At 38.6% G+C, this 16,249-nt stretch overlaps 1 protein-coding gene across 12 annotated transcripts in view; it reads left to right on the forward strand.

Moving 5' to 3' along the window:
- LOC120413442 (supervillin) overlaps positions 1-16,249 on the forward strand; it is a 536,783-nt gene that overhangs the window by 124,148 nt on the left and 396,386 nt on the right. Inside the window, exons 1-2 of one of the 12 annotated variants that reach the window (XM_052709427.1) lie at positions 15,870-16,005; positions 16,063-16,202. The exons of 10 other annotated variants lie outside the window; for them this stretch is intronic. In XM_052709427.1, the coding sequence (XP_052565387.1) occupies positions 16,173-16,202 (30 nt within the window). In that variant the 5' untranslated portion in view covers positions 15,870-16,005; positions 16,063-16,172. Of the gene's footprint in view, positions 1-15,869; positions 16,203-16,249 lie in introns of those variants that run through there. One more of the 12 variants, XM_052709428.1, reaches the window with a different exon arrangement.

Here is a 16,249-nt window from a genome sequence, read left to right on the forward strand (position 1 = left end):
ACGCTTATATCTTTTTTCCCTGTGAATCAATCCAGATGGTTGGACCACCAATCGAAAGAGGAAGACTTCAGCTATTGTTTAACTACATAGATAGTCTGACTAAACATAGTTAAAGCACTTAACATGCAATCAAAATGAGGAATTTTTCAGTACAAATTGGACAGATGACCAATCAGAGCGAGCGTATGCATTCGAGACCGCGCCCCTTTTGTGCCGTTCTCCGGCTGTGCCGCTATTTAAGCAGAAAATTTCGCAAAAGCAAGTCACTTTGGAACGAGCACTCGAACTGTGCACGTCGGGCCGGCGCGGAGCAGCAGCAGCAGCGGCCAATAGAAGAAGAGGACCAGCAACCTGAAGGAAGAACCACCGGCAGCAGAAGGAGGAAATTCGAGCGAAGCGGACGGCGTGGAAGTCGCTATGATGCGGCGGTTCTCATGAAAAATGGCCAATTCGACAGTGGTGGCCAAAACCAGGAGTGGCCGGTGGCCTCAAAGAAGGTTCCCCCGGGGCGTGGGGGGACATTTACAGAAACATACTAGTTGTGGCAATATGGGTATCAAAATTCATGGTTTTTGATACTGAACATAATAATGGCCATTACGACAGTAGTGGCCACAACCAGGAGTGGCCGGTGCCCTCAAAGAAGGTTCCCCCGGGGCCTGGGGGGACATTTACAGAAACATACGAGTTGTGGCAATATGGGTATCAAAATTCATGGTTTTTGATACTGAACATAATAATGGCCATTACGACAGTAGTGGCCACAACCAGGAGTGGCCGGTGCCCTCAAAGAAGGTTCCCCCGGGGCCTGGGGGGACATTTACAGAAACATACGAGTTGTGGCAATATGGGTATCAAAATTCATGGTTTTCTTATACTGAACATAATAATGGCCATTTCGACAGTAGTGGCCACAACCTGGAGTGGCCGGTGCCCTCAAAGAAGGTTCCCCCGGGGCCTGGGGGGACATTTACAGAAACATACGAGTTGTGGCAATATGGGTATCAAAATTCATGGTTTTTGATACTGAACATAATAATGGCCATTTCGACAGTAGTGGCCACAACCTGGAGTGGCCGGTGCCCTCAAAGAAGGTTCCCCCGGGGCCTGGGGGGACATTTACAGAAACATACGAGTTGTGGCAATATGGGTATCAAAATTCATGGTTTTTTATACTGAACATAATAATGGCCATTACGACAGTAGTGGCCACAACCAGGAGTGGCCGGTGCCCTCAAAGAAGGTTCCCCCGGGGCGTGGGGGGACATTTACAGAAACATACGAGTTGTGGCAATATGGGTATCAAAATTCATGGTTTTTTATACTGAACATAATAATGGCCATTTCGACAGTAGTGGCCACAACCTGGAGTGGCCGGTGCCCTCAAAGAAGGTTCCCCCGGGGCCTGGGGGGACATTAACAGAAACATACGAGTTGTGGCAATATGGGTATCAAAATTCATGGTTTTTGATACTGAACATAATAATGGCCATTTCGACAGTAGTGGCCACAACCTGGAGTGGCCGGTGCCCTCAAAGAAGGTTCCCCCGGTGCCTGGGGGGACATTTACAGAAACATACGAGTTGTGGCAATATGGGTATCAAAATTCATGGTTTTTTATACTGAACATAATAATGGCCATTTCGACAGTAGTGGCCACAACCTGGAGTGGCCGGTGCCCTCAAAGAAGGTTCCCCCGGGGCCTGGGGGGACATTTACAGAAACATACGAGTTGTGGCAATATGGGTATCAAAATTCATGGTTTTTGATACTGAACATAATAATGGCCATTTCGACAGTAGTGGCCACAACCTGGAGTGGCCGGTGCCCTTAAAGAAGGTTCCTCCGGGGCCTGGGGGGACATTTACAGAAACATACGAGTTGTGGCAATATGGGTATCAAAATTCATAGTTTTTGATACTGAACATAATAATGGCCATTTTGACAGTAGTGGCCACAACCTGGAGTGGCCGGTGCCCTCAAAGAAGGTTCCCCCGGGGCCTGGGGGGACATTTACAGAAACATACGAGTTGTGGCAATATGGGTATCAAAATTCATGGTTTTTGATACTGAACATAATAATGGCCATTTCGACAGTAGTGGCCACAACCTGGAGTGGCCGGTGCCCTCAAAGAAGGTTCCCCTGGGGCCTGGGGGGACATTTACAGAAACATACGAGTTGTGGCAATATGGGTATCAAAATTCATGGTTTTTGATACTGAACATAATGGCCATTTCGACAGTAGTGGCCACAACCTGGAGTGGCCGGTGCCCTTAAAGCAGGTTCCCCCGGGGCCCGGAGGACTTTTTACAGAACCATACGAGTTGAGGCATATTGGTATCAAAATTCATGGTTTTTGATACTGTACATGAAAATTGGCATTCCGACAGTAGTGGCCACAACCTTGAGTGACCGGTGATCTCAAAGCAGGTTTCCCCGGGGCCCGGAGGGTCTTTAACACAACCATACGAGTTGTGGCAATATGGATATCAAAATTCATGGTTTTGATACTGAACATGAAAATTGACATTTCGACCGTAGTGGCCACAACCTGGAGTTGCCGGTGCCCTCATAGAAGGTTCACCTTGGGAGAACATTTATGACAATTTTGCCGACAAATCTATGAAACAAAATAAAATAATCTTATTTCAGATTTCACTAGCAATCCAAAAACACATTCAAATTGTTTGGTCCTATGTCTTTCGGTTATGTCTCTGACATACCATCTTGAACTTTTTACATACACTTTTTTAGTATGTTTTTTGCCTTCCTCACTGAGGAAAGGCTATAAAATCACTTGCAAAATCAACTTCATAAATATACATCTTAGTCCCACCTTCACGTTTGAAAATCCACTCAAAATTAAATGCTGAGAAAATGTCTGTGTGTAGAAAACAATTCAATCGAAATATCTCAGAACTTGTTGAATAAAATTATACCGAATTTGTTTCATTCGGTCGAGTTTAGAATCACATGAGTCCCTATTGAAAATTAAAAATGTTGATAAAGTTCACTAAGTTCAACACAAAACCATGTTTTGATGCATTTTTTGTAACTTTTTTTTGGCTTAAATTTCTTGGGTCTTCCCCCTTCCCCTTCCAAAAAAGCTATTTTGTGTCATTGGTTCACCCATAAAGGGTTCCATTCAATTTTGGCAGCAGTCCATACAAAAATGGAACGTAAATTTTTCAATATCTATATTATTATTTTTTTATTTATTTTTTGTTATTTTTAATTTTGATTGAATATTTCCAGTTTTTCTATTAAATTTATAAGTGTGGTTTTCATTCCGGAAAATATTTTTGAATATTTTCAAAAATTGATTGAAAATTGATATTTTTATGTTTGATTCAAACAGCTTTTTTTCCGAGATTCAATATCTCAGACACAATTGATTCTATTTTCAATGTTAAAACATGAAACATTTATTAAACTTTCTGATCTTTTAAAAAAAGTTTTAACATTTTGGAATCAAGACTAACATTTCAAAAAGGTGCAATATTAAATAATGCACCCTTTTGGAATGTTAGAGTTGATTCCAAAAAAAATTAAATGCTTTTTCCGAAAAGGTCTGATAATTCAACAAATGTTTCATATTTAAACATTGAAAATAGGACCATTATAATGCTTAAATCATTAGTTTCTGAGATATTTTACTATAAAATAAAAGAAACTGTTTAGATTAAACTCAAAAAAACATTAATTTCCTTTTTCAACAACCAAAGTTCCAGTCTTTTAGGCAATTGTATTGGAAATTGTCTCAAATTTTAAAAAACAATATTTTCAGAAAGGCAAATCATGGACACTATTATAAAAAAATAAAAACTAGAATTTTTTAGTCAAAATCAAACATTAAGTACAGGGCGGCCACTCAAGTCGGGAAATCTGGAATGTCGGGAAAATGTCGGGAATTCGCCAAAATCCGCCGAAAATCGGGAAAAAATCGGAATTTTATGATATTTTTGTAATAAAGTCGGGAAAAGTCGGGAATTTCAAGCATTCTTGTTTTAATGTTTTTTTTTTTTAACTATTGAATCATTTTGTAATATTTTGTACAATTTTCATTTAAATTCAACCACAAATTCACTCAATTCTGCTGTAGTTTCAGGTTTTTACTATTTCAATATATTTGAGTTTGGCAGTGTTGGTATTATCGCGATCTCGTGAGAAAAATTTCTCTCTCGAGTTCTCGCTGCGAGTCTCGAGCTGCCGAGAGAAACTTACCGATTGCCCGTGCTCTTCTCCGCTCGCGAACGGGATAGCTCGCGAGCCAGAATTTCCCGTTCGCGAGAAGTTTAACGTGTTAGAAACGATCAAATTGAAACCATCGACCACGATCAAACCTTTATACCATCGCCTGGTTCGTATTCATAAGCCTGATAAACAAATTACTAGCTTGGGAAAAACGGCTAGCACGAAGCGCTCGCGAGCGCTCGTGCTACAAGTTCTCTCCCTCGCTCGCGAGCGAGAAATGCGTTCCTTCTTCTCGCTCGATTTCCAACATTATATTTTCATAATATTTTTTTATGAATCAAATGATCGCTATTAATTTTTGTTTATCGAACAAGACGTTAAGTTAATGAAAAACTAATAAAAAATAGAGCCTAATGGCCAACTTCGAGTTATGATTCTATTTCATTTTGTCATATAGGGGAAATCTACCCATTTTAATCCTAATAAGCGGTCGTGTTTGAATGATGCTGGATAATCTAGAGTCTCCCTTGAATTTTACTAAAACCAAGTACACCAACGAGTAGAGCAAGTTTTTGTGAACATTTCTGTTTATTTTCACTTTCACTAAAAGTTATTCTATTTCTTTACCAAGCATTTAACAAAAAAAAATCCCAAGGGTATTCTAATCGAGGCGAATGCATTGGGCCACGCCCATTTTTCTAATATCGGCTTAGTTCTTTTTTCTTCCAACACTCTGTCGAGTGTTGCCATTTGCGCTGACAGTTCAAACGAACACTCACGAAAAGTGGCATTTATAGGGAAAGTTTCCTGGCATCGCTGGCTGTGCTGCTGGTGGTGTTGACGGCCAGCCTTTGTTCTTTTTTGGCTTCGTCTCTCGCTCGGTTTTCTTCAGCCTTCGAGTGGAATGCAAAGTGAAAATTGAAACGTCAAACGACTTGGCGCGTTTGTTTTTTTGATGGCGCTTGCTAATTTATTACATTTTTCGGGATTATTCTTCAAGTGAGTGCCTTACTAATGATCAAAAGAACATGTTGCCGGTAGTTGGAAGCAATTTCATATCTTAAGCGCCGTGAAAAAGTAAGCGAAAGTGAAAAGTTAATTTTGGCGATATTCATTAAGCGTTTGAGGGATTCTCGTGTGTGTCACTGTGTGTGCCAACAAAATGATGAGAAGTGGTCTCGCAAAATACAAATTATGATCAAAAGTGCATTAAATGTGATCTTTTTGGCCAGTAAGTGGCATACATTTGCGTGCTTACTCGAGGCGGTGCTGTTGCTGGTAAGTTTATAGCCCAAATAGTATTTTTGGAGCTTTAATCGAGCATCAAACTCTCCATATGACGAAGATAGGTGTTTGATTGGAAAGGGTAGATTTCCCCTATGTAGATTGAATAGTTGAAAAAAGATTCCAACTTGAATTGGGCAATGGTTTTTTGGTAATTATTTCTAATTGTTTAACTAAATTCATTAAGTAATTTCAAATTATTATTTTTTTCCAAATGTTGCCCTTGAACTTTTTTGTGAGTATTTGTAAATTACCTACCATAGATATTGAAATTGCAAAAAAACATTAATCCATGAAATTTTGAGTTATTGCAAAATTGTTTACAAAAATGGTCTCTTCAAACATGTTGCACAATATAAGTGGGAAAACATGATATCATATCAAACTGAAGTTTTATTGAAGAATAATAAACAGTTAAACACTGACCACTTGATAAATCAACATTGATTCAAAAAATTCAATATAAAAAATTATAAAATTAAAAAGGGAACTTCATAAAAACATTTTTCTAAGAATTTCTTGAAATTTTCCTAAATTGTTTGAAAGAATATTAACAGCAACTATGTTTAAGGATTGAAATTTTACATTCAATTATCTTTAACTTTCCATTTCCAGTTGAAACGAAGTTTCAAAAACTATACGTTTGCCAATTTAAAAAATAACATGGAGGTTATAAGTATTGTTGAACTTTTGATAATTTTTCAAAGACTTATTGTTTGTGTTTCTACTCTGAATCATAATAATGAATTTCAATTTTGGAAGTTTTTTTTTGATTTTAATAAATTCATTCAGATTTTTTTCGATTGTTGACATTGACTTTTGAAATCATTCTTTAGATAAGAAATGCCTATTATTTGAGCTTTCTGGAATAATGACGGGAAAAAGTCGGGAATTTCAAAATGGGATTTGAGTGGTCACCCTGTAAGAAGCTATGTCTTGGGAGCGGAACATGTTATCTAAACATCTGTAAAGTACAAATACTTTTTGATTGCAAATTCGATTTTTCATTAAAAATTGAAGCCGAATATCGTAAAATTTCACAAAGGCTTAATTATTAATATTGAATAATTTCCGAGATATCGTTAGTTAAAAATTAAAGGCTGATTAGGTGACACTCAGGACAAAAACTCACTTTCATCGATTCGTATTCTTTTCTGCGAGTTTATCTCAGAAACTAATTGTCCGTTATTTAACTTTTAATTGAGAAAATGGCAGAGAATATTTCGAGATTAAAAAACAAGTTCAGTGGTGGCTTTTCACCATAAAATGCTAAAAAAAATGAAAAAAATAAAATTTTAGGAGAATTATAACTTGAAAGTAACTATAGCTCCAAAACGGTGCGTTTTCTTAAAAAATTGGTAAATTAATTTTCTATTAAAATTTTGATTTAGCTTTTAATTGGAATATTTTTCACTCATTTTTTAAATAAAACAATTATTTCAAAAAGCTGAGAAAATTTCCTGCTTTTTGTTGACTTTGTTGAAACTATCTTTTTGGTTGACTATTCAAAGATAATAAAATGAGATTTTCTCTGGGTTGCCAATTCGCCCTGGTCCTATATTTGGTAAATTAAATCTTTGGGAATTTTACTGCTCTGTTAAGCTTTTAAGTAAAAAAATAAATAACGAAGCCTGTAAATTGCACAATATTTTCATTTTTTAACATTGAAAATTTGAAAATAAATTCCCGATATATTGGTGAAACAATTTCAAAATTTGTTTTTTTTTTGGAAATAATTTTTTAGTAACAAAAAAAGATTTTTAAAATTGGCGATTTTTGTCTTGTATTTTTTTTTTTCGTTGTAGTCCTCATCCATAGCTACACCAAATCAACTCAATTTCAACTCAATTTGTATATTGACAAACTGATGATGCAAAACGGTTTTTTCAGACATACGGCCACTCAAAAAGTTTTAAATAGGTTAAAAGGTACAAAAGCATGTTATTAGTTTCTCTATAACGAAATCAATTATTCAACATTTTACACTAAATTGAAATCATTGAAATAAAAAAAAAACTCGTGCGTCAAATCCTTGCTGTTCAAGTAAATATGTTACAATTCAGAACACTTTGGCAACAGCATGTTTGCGCAAACCAAACACTTTGTTCAAACATAAATATTACGCCTCGAAATGAATTAGTCACAAACAAGCGGACATGTTATTTGATAAAACATGCCTAACTTTTTTTTATTTAAATCTTATGAATTTTTGTTAATCATTCGAAAAAAAAAAATCGATTTCTAATTAGAAAAAAAAATCATTAAATTATTATTTCTAAAACCCACTCGCGACGGTTGACACATCCGAGGTGTTATCTTTCCGCGCACTTGAATCAACAAACAAAGTGTCCGAGTGCTCTCTCGGTATCACATAACTTTTCCACGAACTACGACGACTCCTCTTTTGTGTTATCGTTCGGAGTGGAACTCACCCGCAATCGCGGCACAGTATGACCTCAACCGGGCCTTGGCGAACCGTCGACGGCCGCCAGATAAGATAGGGCGCACTAACTATCCAAGAATGCTTTCTTTCAAGTCTGTGGCCGCGCGATGATTGGAGACGATAAAGAGTAGACAAAACTGTGAACGCAGCGCAACCGTTTCGTTTTTTTCTGTTTACTAAAGTGTCGACAGTGTTTACAAAAAGTAATGAGGCGGTCATCAATTTTCGAGAAATTGCGTGCGTACATTTCTAGTTATTTTTAACAAATTGTAGAATTGTTTGGTGCGTGGAATGCGCGGAATTGTAGTACTAAGCGCCACCGAAAACATCTGTTTTTGCGAAATTTAGAAGTACACTCAAACGAGGAACCAAGCGTTAAAATGGTTGCGTTTTGTTGAGTCGTTTGACAGCTACGACGCGCCGTTTATAAAGATGTATTGGTGAATTGAACCTTTTTCTGCGAGATGTTTCTCATTTGGGTGTACAGAACATCGCGATCACGCGATCAAAGGTCGCGTCTATCGGATCCCGAGTCTGCTGGCAACCCGGCTTCTGTCAAGTGTATTTCGCAGAGTCTGCGGTTGATAGAGATAACCGGTTCGGCCCAACCCGGCCGAGTCTGCGCCCTGATCTCGATCCCGCTAATGGCCGCGGGCCAGAAAAACGAAAGTGGTATTATCGATGGTTATGCTTTCTACACGCATACACCGCTGTTACACAAGTTTTGTTTTTGCTTGACGCGGTGCGGCGACGCGTTGTAAACACAGCCGCTGAAGGAAGGAAACAAGCAAAACATTACACCTTGCGGCGACGATGACGTTGCGTAATACACCAGCAGTGCTGTCAATTGCTGTTTTTATTTATCTGTGTCACGCGGTCAGGCCGGTAATAGGGTCATCTGCCGGTTGGATGATGGGTTCTGAGGGTGGTCCCTTGGAATCCGCAATGTGGGTGTTCTGGTCGGTCAATTGGTTGATGGAGAAGCGCTCCAATTGATTGCAGCCGCAGTAGATCAGTTGGATGGGATAATTTGCGTAATTTGTTTCGGCCAGAAGGGCAGCAATCGTCGATCAGCAAGCAAAACAGACCCCGCGCGAAGGCAGATCATCGAAAGCAGCAGTTATTGATGCGCTCGTTTCGGAAACCCGTTGCTTATTGCAACATTTGAGACCCGATGATCATCGCTAGTCGGACCGTAGTCAATCAGGGAACGTGTGCGTTTATGAGCAGTTTTACCCCTCGCTCCTTCTGGCAGTACACGGCTTCTCCGTCGTCCTCCAAGTGCCAGATGACCCAGTTTGGTTTCTTTTGGCTCCGGCTCGGTACTTGGGGGTAACTAACTGAAGAAGCGCAATGTATGCGCGCAATGAAGGTCAGTGGAGTACCGACCAACGGTAATTTAAAACCCGCGGTCAGCTGTTCAAACTGCGGAACCGGCAACACTGTCTGTCACTTTAAACTATCTCTGGAGGCACTTCCCAATATTAAAAAAATGCTTATCAGCAGCCAGCAGCCCAAATCAATCAAATGGGTGGGCAAACATCTCAATCCGATCGCGCCCGGTCGTGACCTAGTGGCACTTAACCTATATCGGAAGCATCTCCAGCAGCTTTAAAGCCCACAATAAAGACCCTCAATCGTTCACGACCAATCATAGCGCGCTGCGTGAGTCTGGGCACGTGTGAGCAACTTTAAGCAGGTACCAAGTAGTGATATGATACAGCGAGCACGTTTCTGGCCTCAAAATTTATTAGTTTTGCTCTTCAACGGGTTGCAATTTCGCGCGGATCTTCAGGCAGTCGGTGAAGATATGGATCTCTCAGCTGCCGTTTTTGCGCACAGGTTATGTATTCTTGGAAATATGGATTGCGATCTGCAGCTGCTAAAAAGTTGTGTTTTTTCAAAGTGTAGTTGAGTTTAGCAAAATGAAATAATTCGCAATTTTGTTTCGATATTTTAAATTTTGAATTCTTTAATTTGGATGCAATTTTCTCCATGCATTCCCAATGTTAAAAGAACAATTTAGCATTATTTATTTCTATACAAGGCTTCATACACATATGCAGGCTGGTTACACTAAATGTGTATGTGAATTTTTGGAAATATGTATCTTTGAAAAGATTTCTATTTAGGCAAAGATGTAGGATATAATTGTGACTTTTCAGAATAATATACTATTATCAATAAAAGTTGAAATAACAGATTTTTTTTTCGCAATTCCGTTGTTAAACTATTTACTTTTCCTGTAATTCTCAGGCGACGAAACGGCCTACTTTTTAATATCAAAAAGAACAGAATTGAAAATCAATACCTTTCAAAATCAGTAACACTTTTCAATATTTTTTGTTGTTTTGAACGGTGAAATCACTTAGCATATGGATGCTTGACATAAAATTCCACTCAAAAAGCGTTTCTCGGAGTTGCACAAAATGTTGTAAGCAACTCGTTGCAAAACTTGATTTTATCAGCACTCTTCGTATTTATCCAACTCGGTAAAACTCGTTTGAAAATGTACCGTTTTCAAGCTATAGGGAACTTAGATGAAATTTTTATTCATGAAGAGAAAGCACCCCTATCAATAATAATTTCGAGAAGCTGAGAAAATTTAATTCCATTATTCTTCGACTTTTTGATCGGACTGCTGGTTGCTGAGATATTCACAGTAATTTTAAACATAAATTTAGTAAAAAATGATTTTTCTCGGTGTTTTCTAATTAGATCTCATTGTTCAAGTCATATTTAATAGCCAGGAAATTATTGGTTCTGTGAAATTTCAGCTCTTCGATATTTTAGAATCAAGAGTAATTTTTTGAATTTGCTAAACACCAACATAAGTGTTTTGACAATGTGTAATTCTCTTCAAAATCGATCTTTTTTTGTCCATATAATATTCCATACAAATTTGGCCGCTGTCCATACAAAAATGATGTATGAAAATTCAACAATCTGTATGTTTTGAAGAAATTTTTTATCAGTTTGGTGTCTTCGGCAAAGTTGTAGGTATGGATAAGGACTACACTGAAAAAAATTACACGGTAATTTTTTTTTTTGGTGATTCTTCATTCAACTTTTTGTTACTAAAACATATTTTGCAAAAAAAACACTATTTTTACTTTTTTAATTTTTGTTATGTTTTAGGTTACATCAAAAGCCAACTTTTCAGAAATTTCCAGGTTGTGCAAAAATTCGTTGACCGAGTTATGATTTTTTTAATCGATACCGATTTCTTTAAAAAAATCGAAATATTGATCGCAAAAATTTTTCAACTTCATTTTCCGTTGTAAAATCATATTTGCAATCAAAAAGGACTTTAGTGAAATTTTCATAAAGTGCACCGTTTTCAAGTTAAAGAAATTTATAGGTAACTTTTTTTAAATAGTCGAAGTTTTTAATTTTTTAAAATTAGTGCAAAAAGCTGAGAAAATTGAACTTCCCAACAACCTACCATTTTATTATCTCGATACCTCAGTGACTAATGGTCCAATTTTCAATGTTAAAATATGAAACATTCATGAAATTTTCCGAGGGCTTTTGTTAATTTGATTTGGTTAACCGCGGTGGATTTTCTTGAAATAATTCAAACTGTCAAAAATCCACCAAAGCATCTACCGGTGGATACTTTTCTACCACAGATTTTTGTGCGATCAATGTGGTAGATGCTTTGGTGGATTTTTGACAGTTCCAATTATTTCAAGAAAATCCACCGCGGTTAACCAAATCAAATTAACAAAAGCCCTCCGATCTTTTCGAAGATAATATTTTTAATTTTTATAAATCAAGACTAACATTTCAAAAGGGCCAAACATTGAATATTGCGCCCATTTTTTTGAGCTGAAGAGAAGTACGGACCAAAATTTTGAGGCCAAGTTATGATTTTCAGTTCAAATAAAATTTGGAATCGAAAGATACTTTACAGAAATTTTGGTTAAGTGCGCCGTTTACAAAATTAAGTCACTTTAAGTTAAGTTCGTTTCAGTGTTTTTTTGTTTTTGTTTAATATTGTCCATGAGTGTTAATTCTGAAAATATGTTTTTCCCAAAAGTGCAATTAGTTTCATATGATTAAGAAAATATATGCACTTTCCGAACATTGCCCTAGTAACATTGAAGATTGAACCTGAAATTACTTAAATATAGCGGATAAAAGATGAATAAGCAGGAAAATTTACGTTTTTGTTTTCTCATGGTTCAATTTTCGTTGTTGACAAATTAATCATTTGTGACATTTTTTGATCTCTTCGATACAAAATATTTTGAAATATTTGGAATCAAGACTAACATTTGTAAAGGGCGTTAAATTGAATAGTTGGCCTTTTTGATCTGTTAGTCTTGATTCCAACATCATTAAAAAAAATTCTTAAGAGATCTGAAAATTCTTCTAATTTGAAAAAATAAAAGATCTTGGGAAATGATTTCATGTAACCAAAATAAGAAAATCTTCCGAAAGATACACAATTTCTATTATTAACGTAGCATGTTTGTATATGCCACCTTTCACAATTTTATGGTGCCGATGAGAGAAAATGACTTATTTGTCATAGGAGAGCCTTTACAAAATTTGCGCCAAATAAAAAAATACAAAAAAATTATGGAATTGGTTTTTTTTACGTTTTGTGAATTCGCTGTTTTTAAAAATAAAGCCAAAACTGGTAATTTTTTAAACAAAACAAACATTTTTCTGGACTGTCCTCCTCATTACTTACAACATTGCAAAAGACACCATGTAATCCCTATTTTAGAGACAGATTTTCGAATAATTCTGTGGACAGTTGTATGGACTAACAAATTAAGCAAAATGGCTGTTTTGGTCATTGGAAAGGTTCGGACAAACACCAGCAAAAGCAAAGTATCCAGATTGTTAAACGAAAATGGCGAACGCCCGAAATGTCAAAATAACGCAGTGGTACCAACATTGCGAAAAAAGTGTTCCATGGCATGACCGCCAATTTTGTTTCTAATGTTGGTGCTTCTGTGCAATTTTGACATTTGGGACGTTTACCATTCGAACGCCATCTTCGCTTGAAAACCTGAATAGGTAGATAAAAAAACATTTCCGGTCTTCAGAATGAACTGCTATAATTTTTTTATTCTAAATTCATTGAAAATTGAAAAAAAAATTGATGTGATTCTACTAAGACGATTCTATGAACCTTAGCCTGTTTCAAGCAATGTTACGTCCCTTTGAAAAGTTAACTTAGAACGAATCAGGCCTCTTCAGGCTATCGGTATGGTAACAAACGGTAGAAATACAGACAAACGTGTAAACACGCGTTGAATAAAAATGAAATCATCACAAAGGCTTGCACAGCAGCAAGCTTTGTGGATTGTTTAGTCCAGTTTGTTGCAGCAATCTGTTCCGTACCAGTAGACGCTGTCAAAGTTACCTTCTTCCAAGCGTCAATTCATCAACAATTCTTCCGATTCAGCGATGGACGCACAACCTATCGGAGACGGTGCCGTCGTTGGCCAGGAACCGATGGCGCAGGACAGCGCCGAGTCCCTGCACGGTTTGTACCGCTTCACGATGGAAAACCTCAGCCACCAAAAGTCGTTCAACGTGGTTGCGCAGTGTGATAGCCAGGAACGGCCGATCGAGTGCAAGGTCGAGCGGGACTTTCTGGTGCTCGAGGCGTGGACCGGTCAGGTGCTCAATTTCTACGCCAAGTGTGCGGATGGCACGGATCAGCGGATTTGGAGCGAGCTCCAGCCGGTACAGCTGCGGATCGCGAACCAGGGCCTCGAAGGGGAGTACTTTTGGCGATGGGTTCGCCCGGATCTGCGGAAGGCTCGCAACGGGTGGGTCCCGCTGTTCTGTCTGAACTGGAAGGACGTGATTGATGTTGACAACGGGTATGTTGTCAACGATTCCATCAAGCTGGAAATTGTGACAAAGTAACGCAGCAGTAATTGTCTCATTGTCATTGTGGAAAGAAACACATTTGTTGGATTAAATTTAAACATGAATTCTAATGATAGTCGAGTGTTTTCATTTTCCAACATTCATAAATCACTTCTAGAAGATTTATCTCCCCCAAAAATTTCACCAGATGGCGTCGAAATGTGTCACCACAAGTGTTGCCAGCTTTCCCACCGCGGGAAGCCAACAATTGTCCAATTCAGTTCAAATTTGAGCGTTTCACGAAGCGTAGCTAATCGCTTTCTCTAGTCTCTGGCAGTGTAGTACAAGATGATCATGTTGGACATCGTCCGGGGTAGATGGAGCGAAGAAACGGTGGAGAAGTTTTGTTCCAACAACGCACTCATTAAAGGCCCCGAGTTGCCGCCATTAGTCAGTCAGCCGGTGCGGTGGCGTCTCTTTCTCTTAGTCGCACCGATTAGCCGTGTGTATGAAATCAAGACAATTCAATTTAGCCGTTTAAAACAGACGGCGCGAGATTGCAATTAACACCATTTACCGACGCCGCCACCGAGTTGCATTCTCTGTCCATGCACGTTAAAAAGTATTCAAGCGGAACGGAAAAGGTGGTAAAATTTAAAACTTGAAGAGAGATATGAGTTGTTCCAGTTTTTTTGCTGCTCCATTCTACAGGATGGAATAAAAAATAAGCTCCATTTGTGTTACAAAACTTTTTTTGGAGGAAAATTCCGTTCCGCTGAAAAAAGTTGCACAAATCACCACCAGAGCTCGTTGGTGTTGTTTGGCAACTCTGTTGCGTTATCCAGATGAAAAATTACGAAGATTTTTTGTTAAATTACCCAACAATTACCACCTTTGAGTTCCCATGTTTAGAGTTCAACGATTTGTTTTGCGAAGCGTTGTCTTCGCCAAACTACAAAAACGCACATTGTAAACAAAACATTTTCAAGAGAGGCAAAACCCACATCCGCTGCACCAATTTAGCATCTGGTTATGATGCATGCATCTTCGGTAGAGATGGATTTCTTTCCCAGCGTTTCAAACCCACAATCATGTTTTTTTCCTACAAAAGAGATGAAAGAGTTTATGCTGCACGTGATGGAAATATGCAGCAACCGAGTCGGCAACAGTGGTTTTCTTCGACCTTTGGGTAAAAATTTAACGTGTATTGTTTTGACAGCTAGAAGTGTTGCCATTTTTTCTTACACGCTTCGTCCATCTGGCTCAGTATTTATTTTTTCTCAGCAAAAATTCGCACAAAGAATTTCCAACTTTTCTGTTTCGAGCAAAATTGCACCAAAATTCCGCCAACGACTCGAGGGGCGCTATTTTTAATGAACTTCTAATGTAAATAAAGCTGGTGCGAGCGGGTTGAAAACATCGCAAAACTGCTGTCTCTCTTTCCCGTCCGGTCAGTTTTGTGCGTTTGGCGTGAACATGTGTTATTTTCGGACCGGATCGTAATGTTTTCGTTGGCCACCGTCGCCGTTCGGCGTATTTTTAATACAAACACTGGCCAATTGACCAGACCAGTACAGTTTGTTGGGGGGAACATTTGTGCTCTGAAATCGTCATCGAAAATTTAACGATTGATTTACAGATTTTCTCAATTTGCAGGGCAGAGGAAGTCGTAAAATTTGGCGTGACCCACTGCGCGACGTCAATGACCACGTGTGAAGATCTGTCCGCATCGGCTTAACGATTTCTTGACTCATAATCGCGAACATAAACAACCTTTTCGACATCTGTTTATCTTTGGCACAGGGTTGGACTCAACCCCGCCATTATGGCACTTGCTATAAAACGTTACAAACTGTCATTTCTTGGACACCATTATGGCAAATTTGCTCAAGGTCACTCCTTGTATTTCTGCTGTCAAGCCTGAACCGCTTCCTGATGTTTTCATCACTGAAAATACTGCACAAAATGCCCAGATGACTTTTTCCCTCTAGCGCATCCATCCTACACGGTTTTTCTCCGCCAGCGTTACGTCAAGCAGTCCGAGTTTTCCGATTTTTTTTGGTTAGATGCTTTCCCAAGAATTTCCCGCTCTTTCACGCAGTCTCGCGCTCTCTCTCGAGCGCGTCTTCTCGGCGGGGCTAAGTAGTGTGGCCAGTGAGCCGAACTTAGTACTCGATTGAAATTCACACGATTCGCAGCTGGCACGAGAACTTCCCCGCGGTCGTGGGTTCAGCATGTCTTGAAGGTGAAAAGTTGAGTGATTTGGCAGGATTAACGAATCAAATTTCACCGTTCTTTGCAGTCGATGGCGGACGACGCTCATCTGTGATATCCGTGTGATTGCAGCGCCAGCGGTGGTGTTGTTCTGAAGGAGGCAACTGTCAAAGTGACAGTTAGGAAGAGGTCGTCACCATGTCCAACCAAGGAGTAATATTTCTAAGTGTAAGATTCTCGAAACAGTTCGCAACGGCTGTGGAATTTACAGAAAT

The sequence above is a fragment of the Culex pipiens genome, chromosome 3, assembly GCF_016801865.2.
Source record: "Culex pipiens pallens isolate TS chromosome 3, TS_CPP_V2, whole genome shotgun sequence".
In the NCBI taxonomy this organism is placed as follows: Eukaryota; Metazoa; Arthropoda; class Insecta; order Diptera; family Culicidae; genus Culex; species Culex pipiens.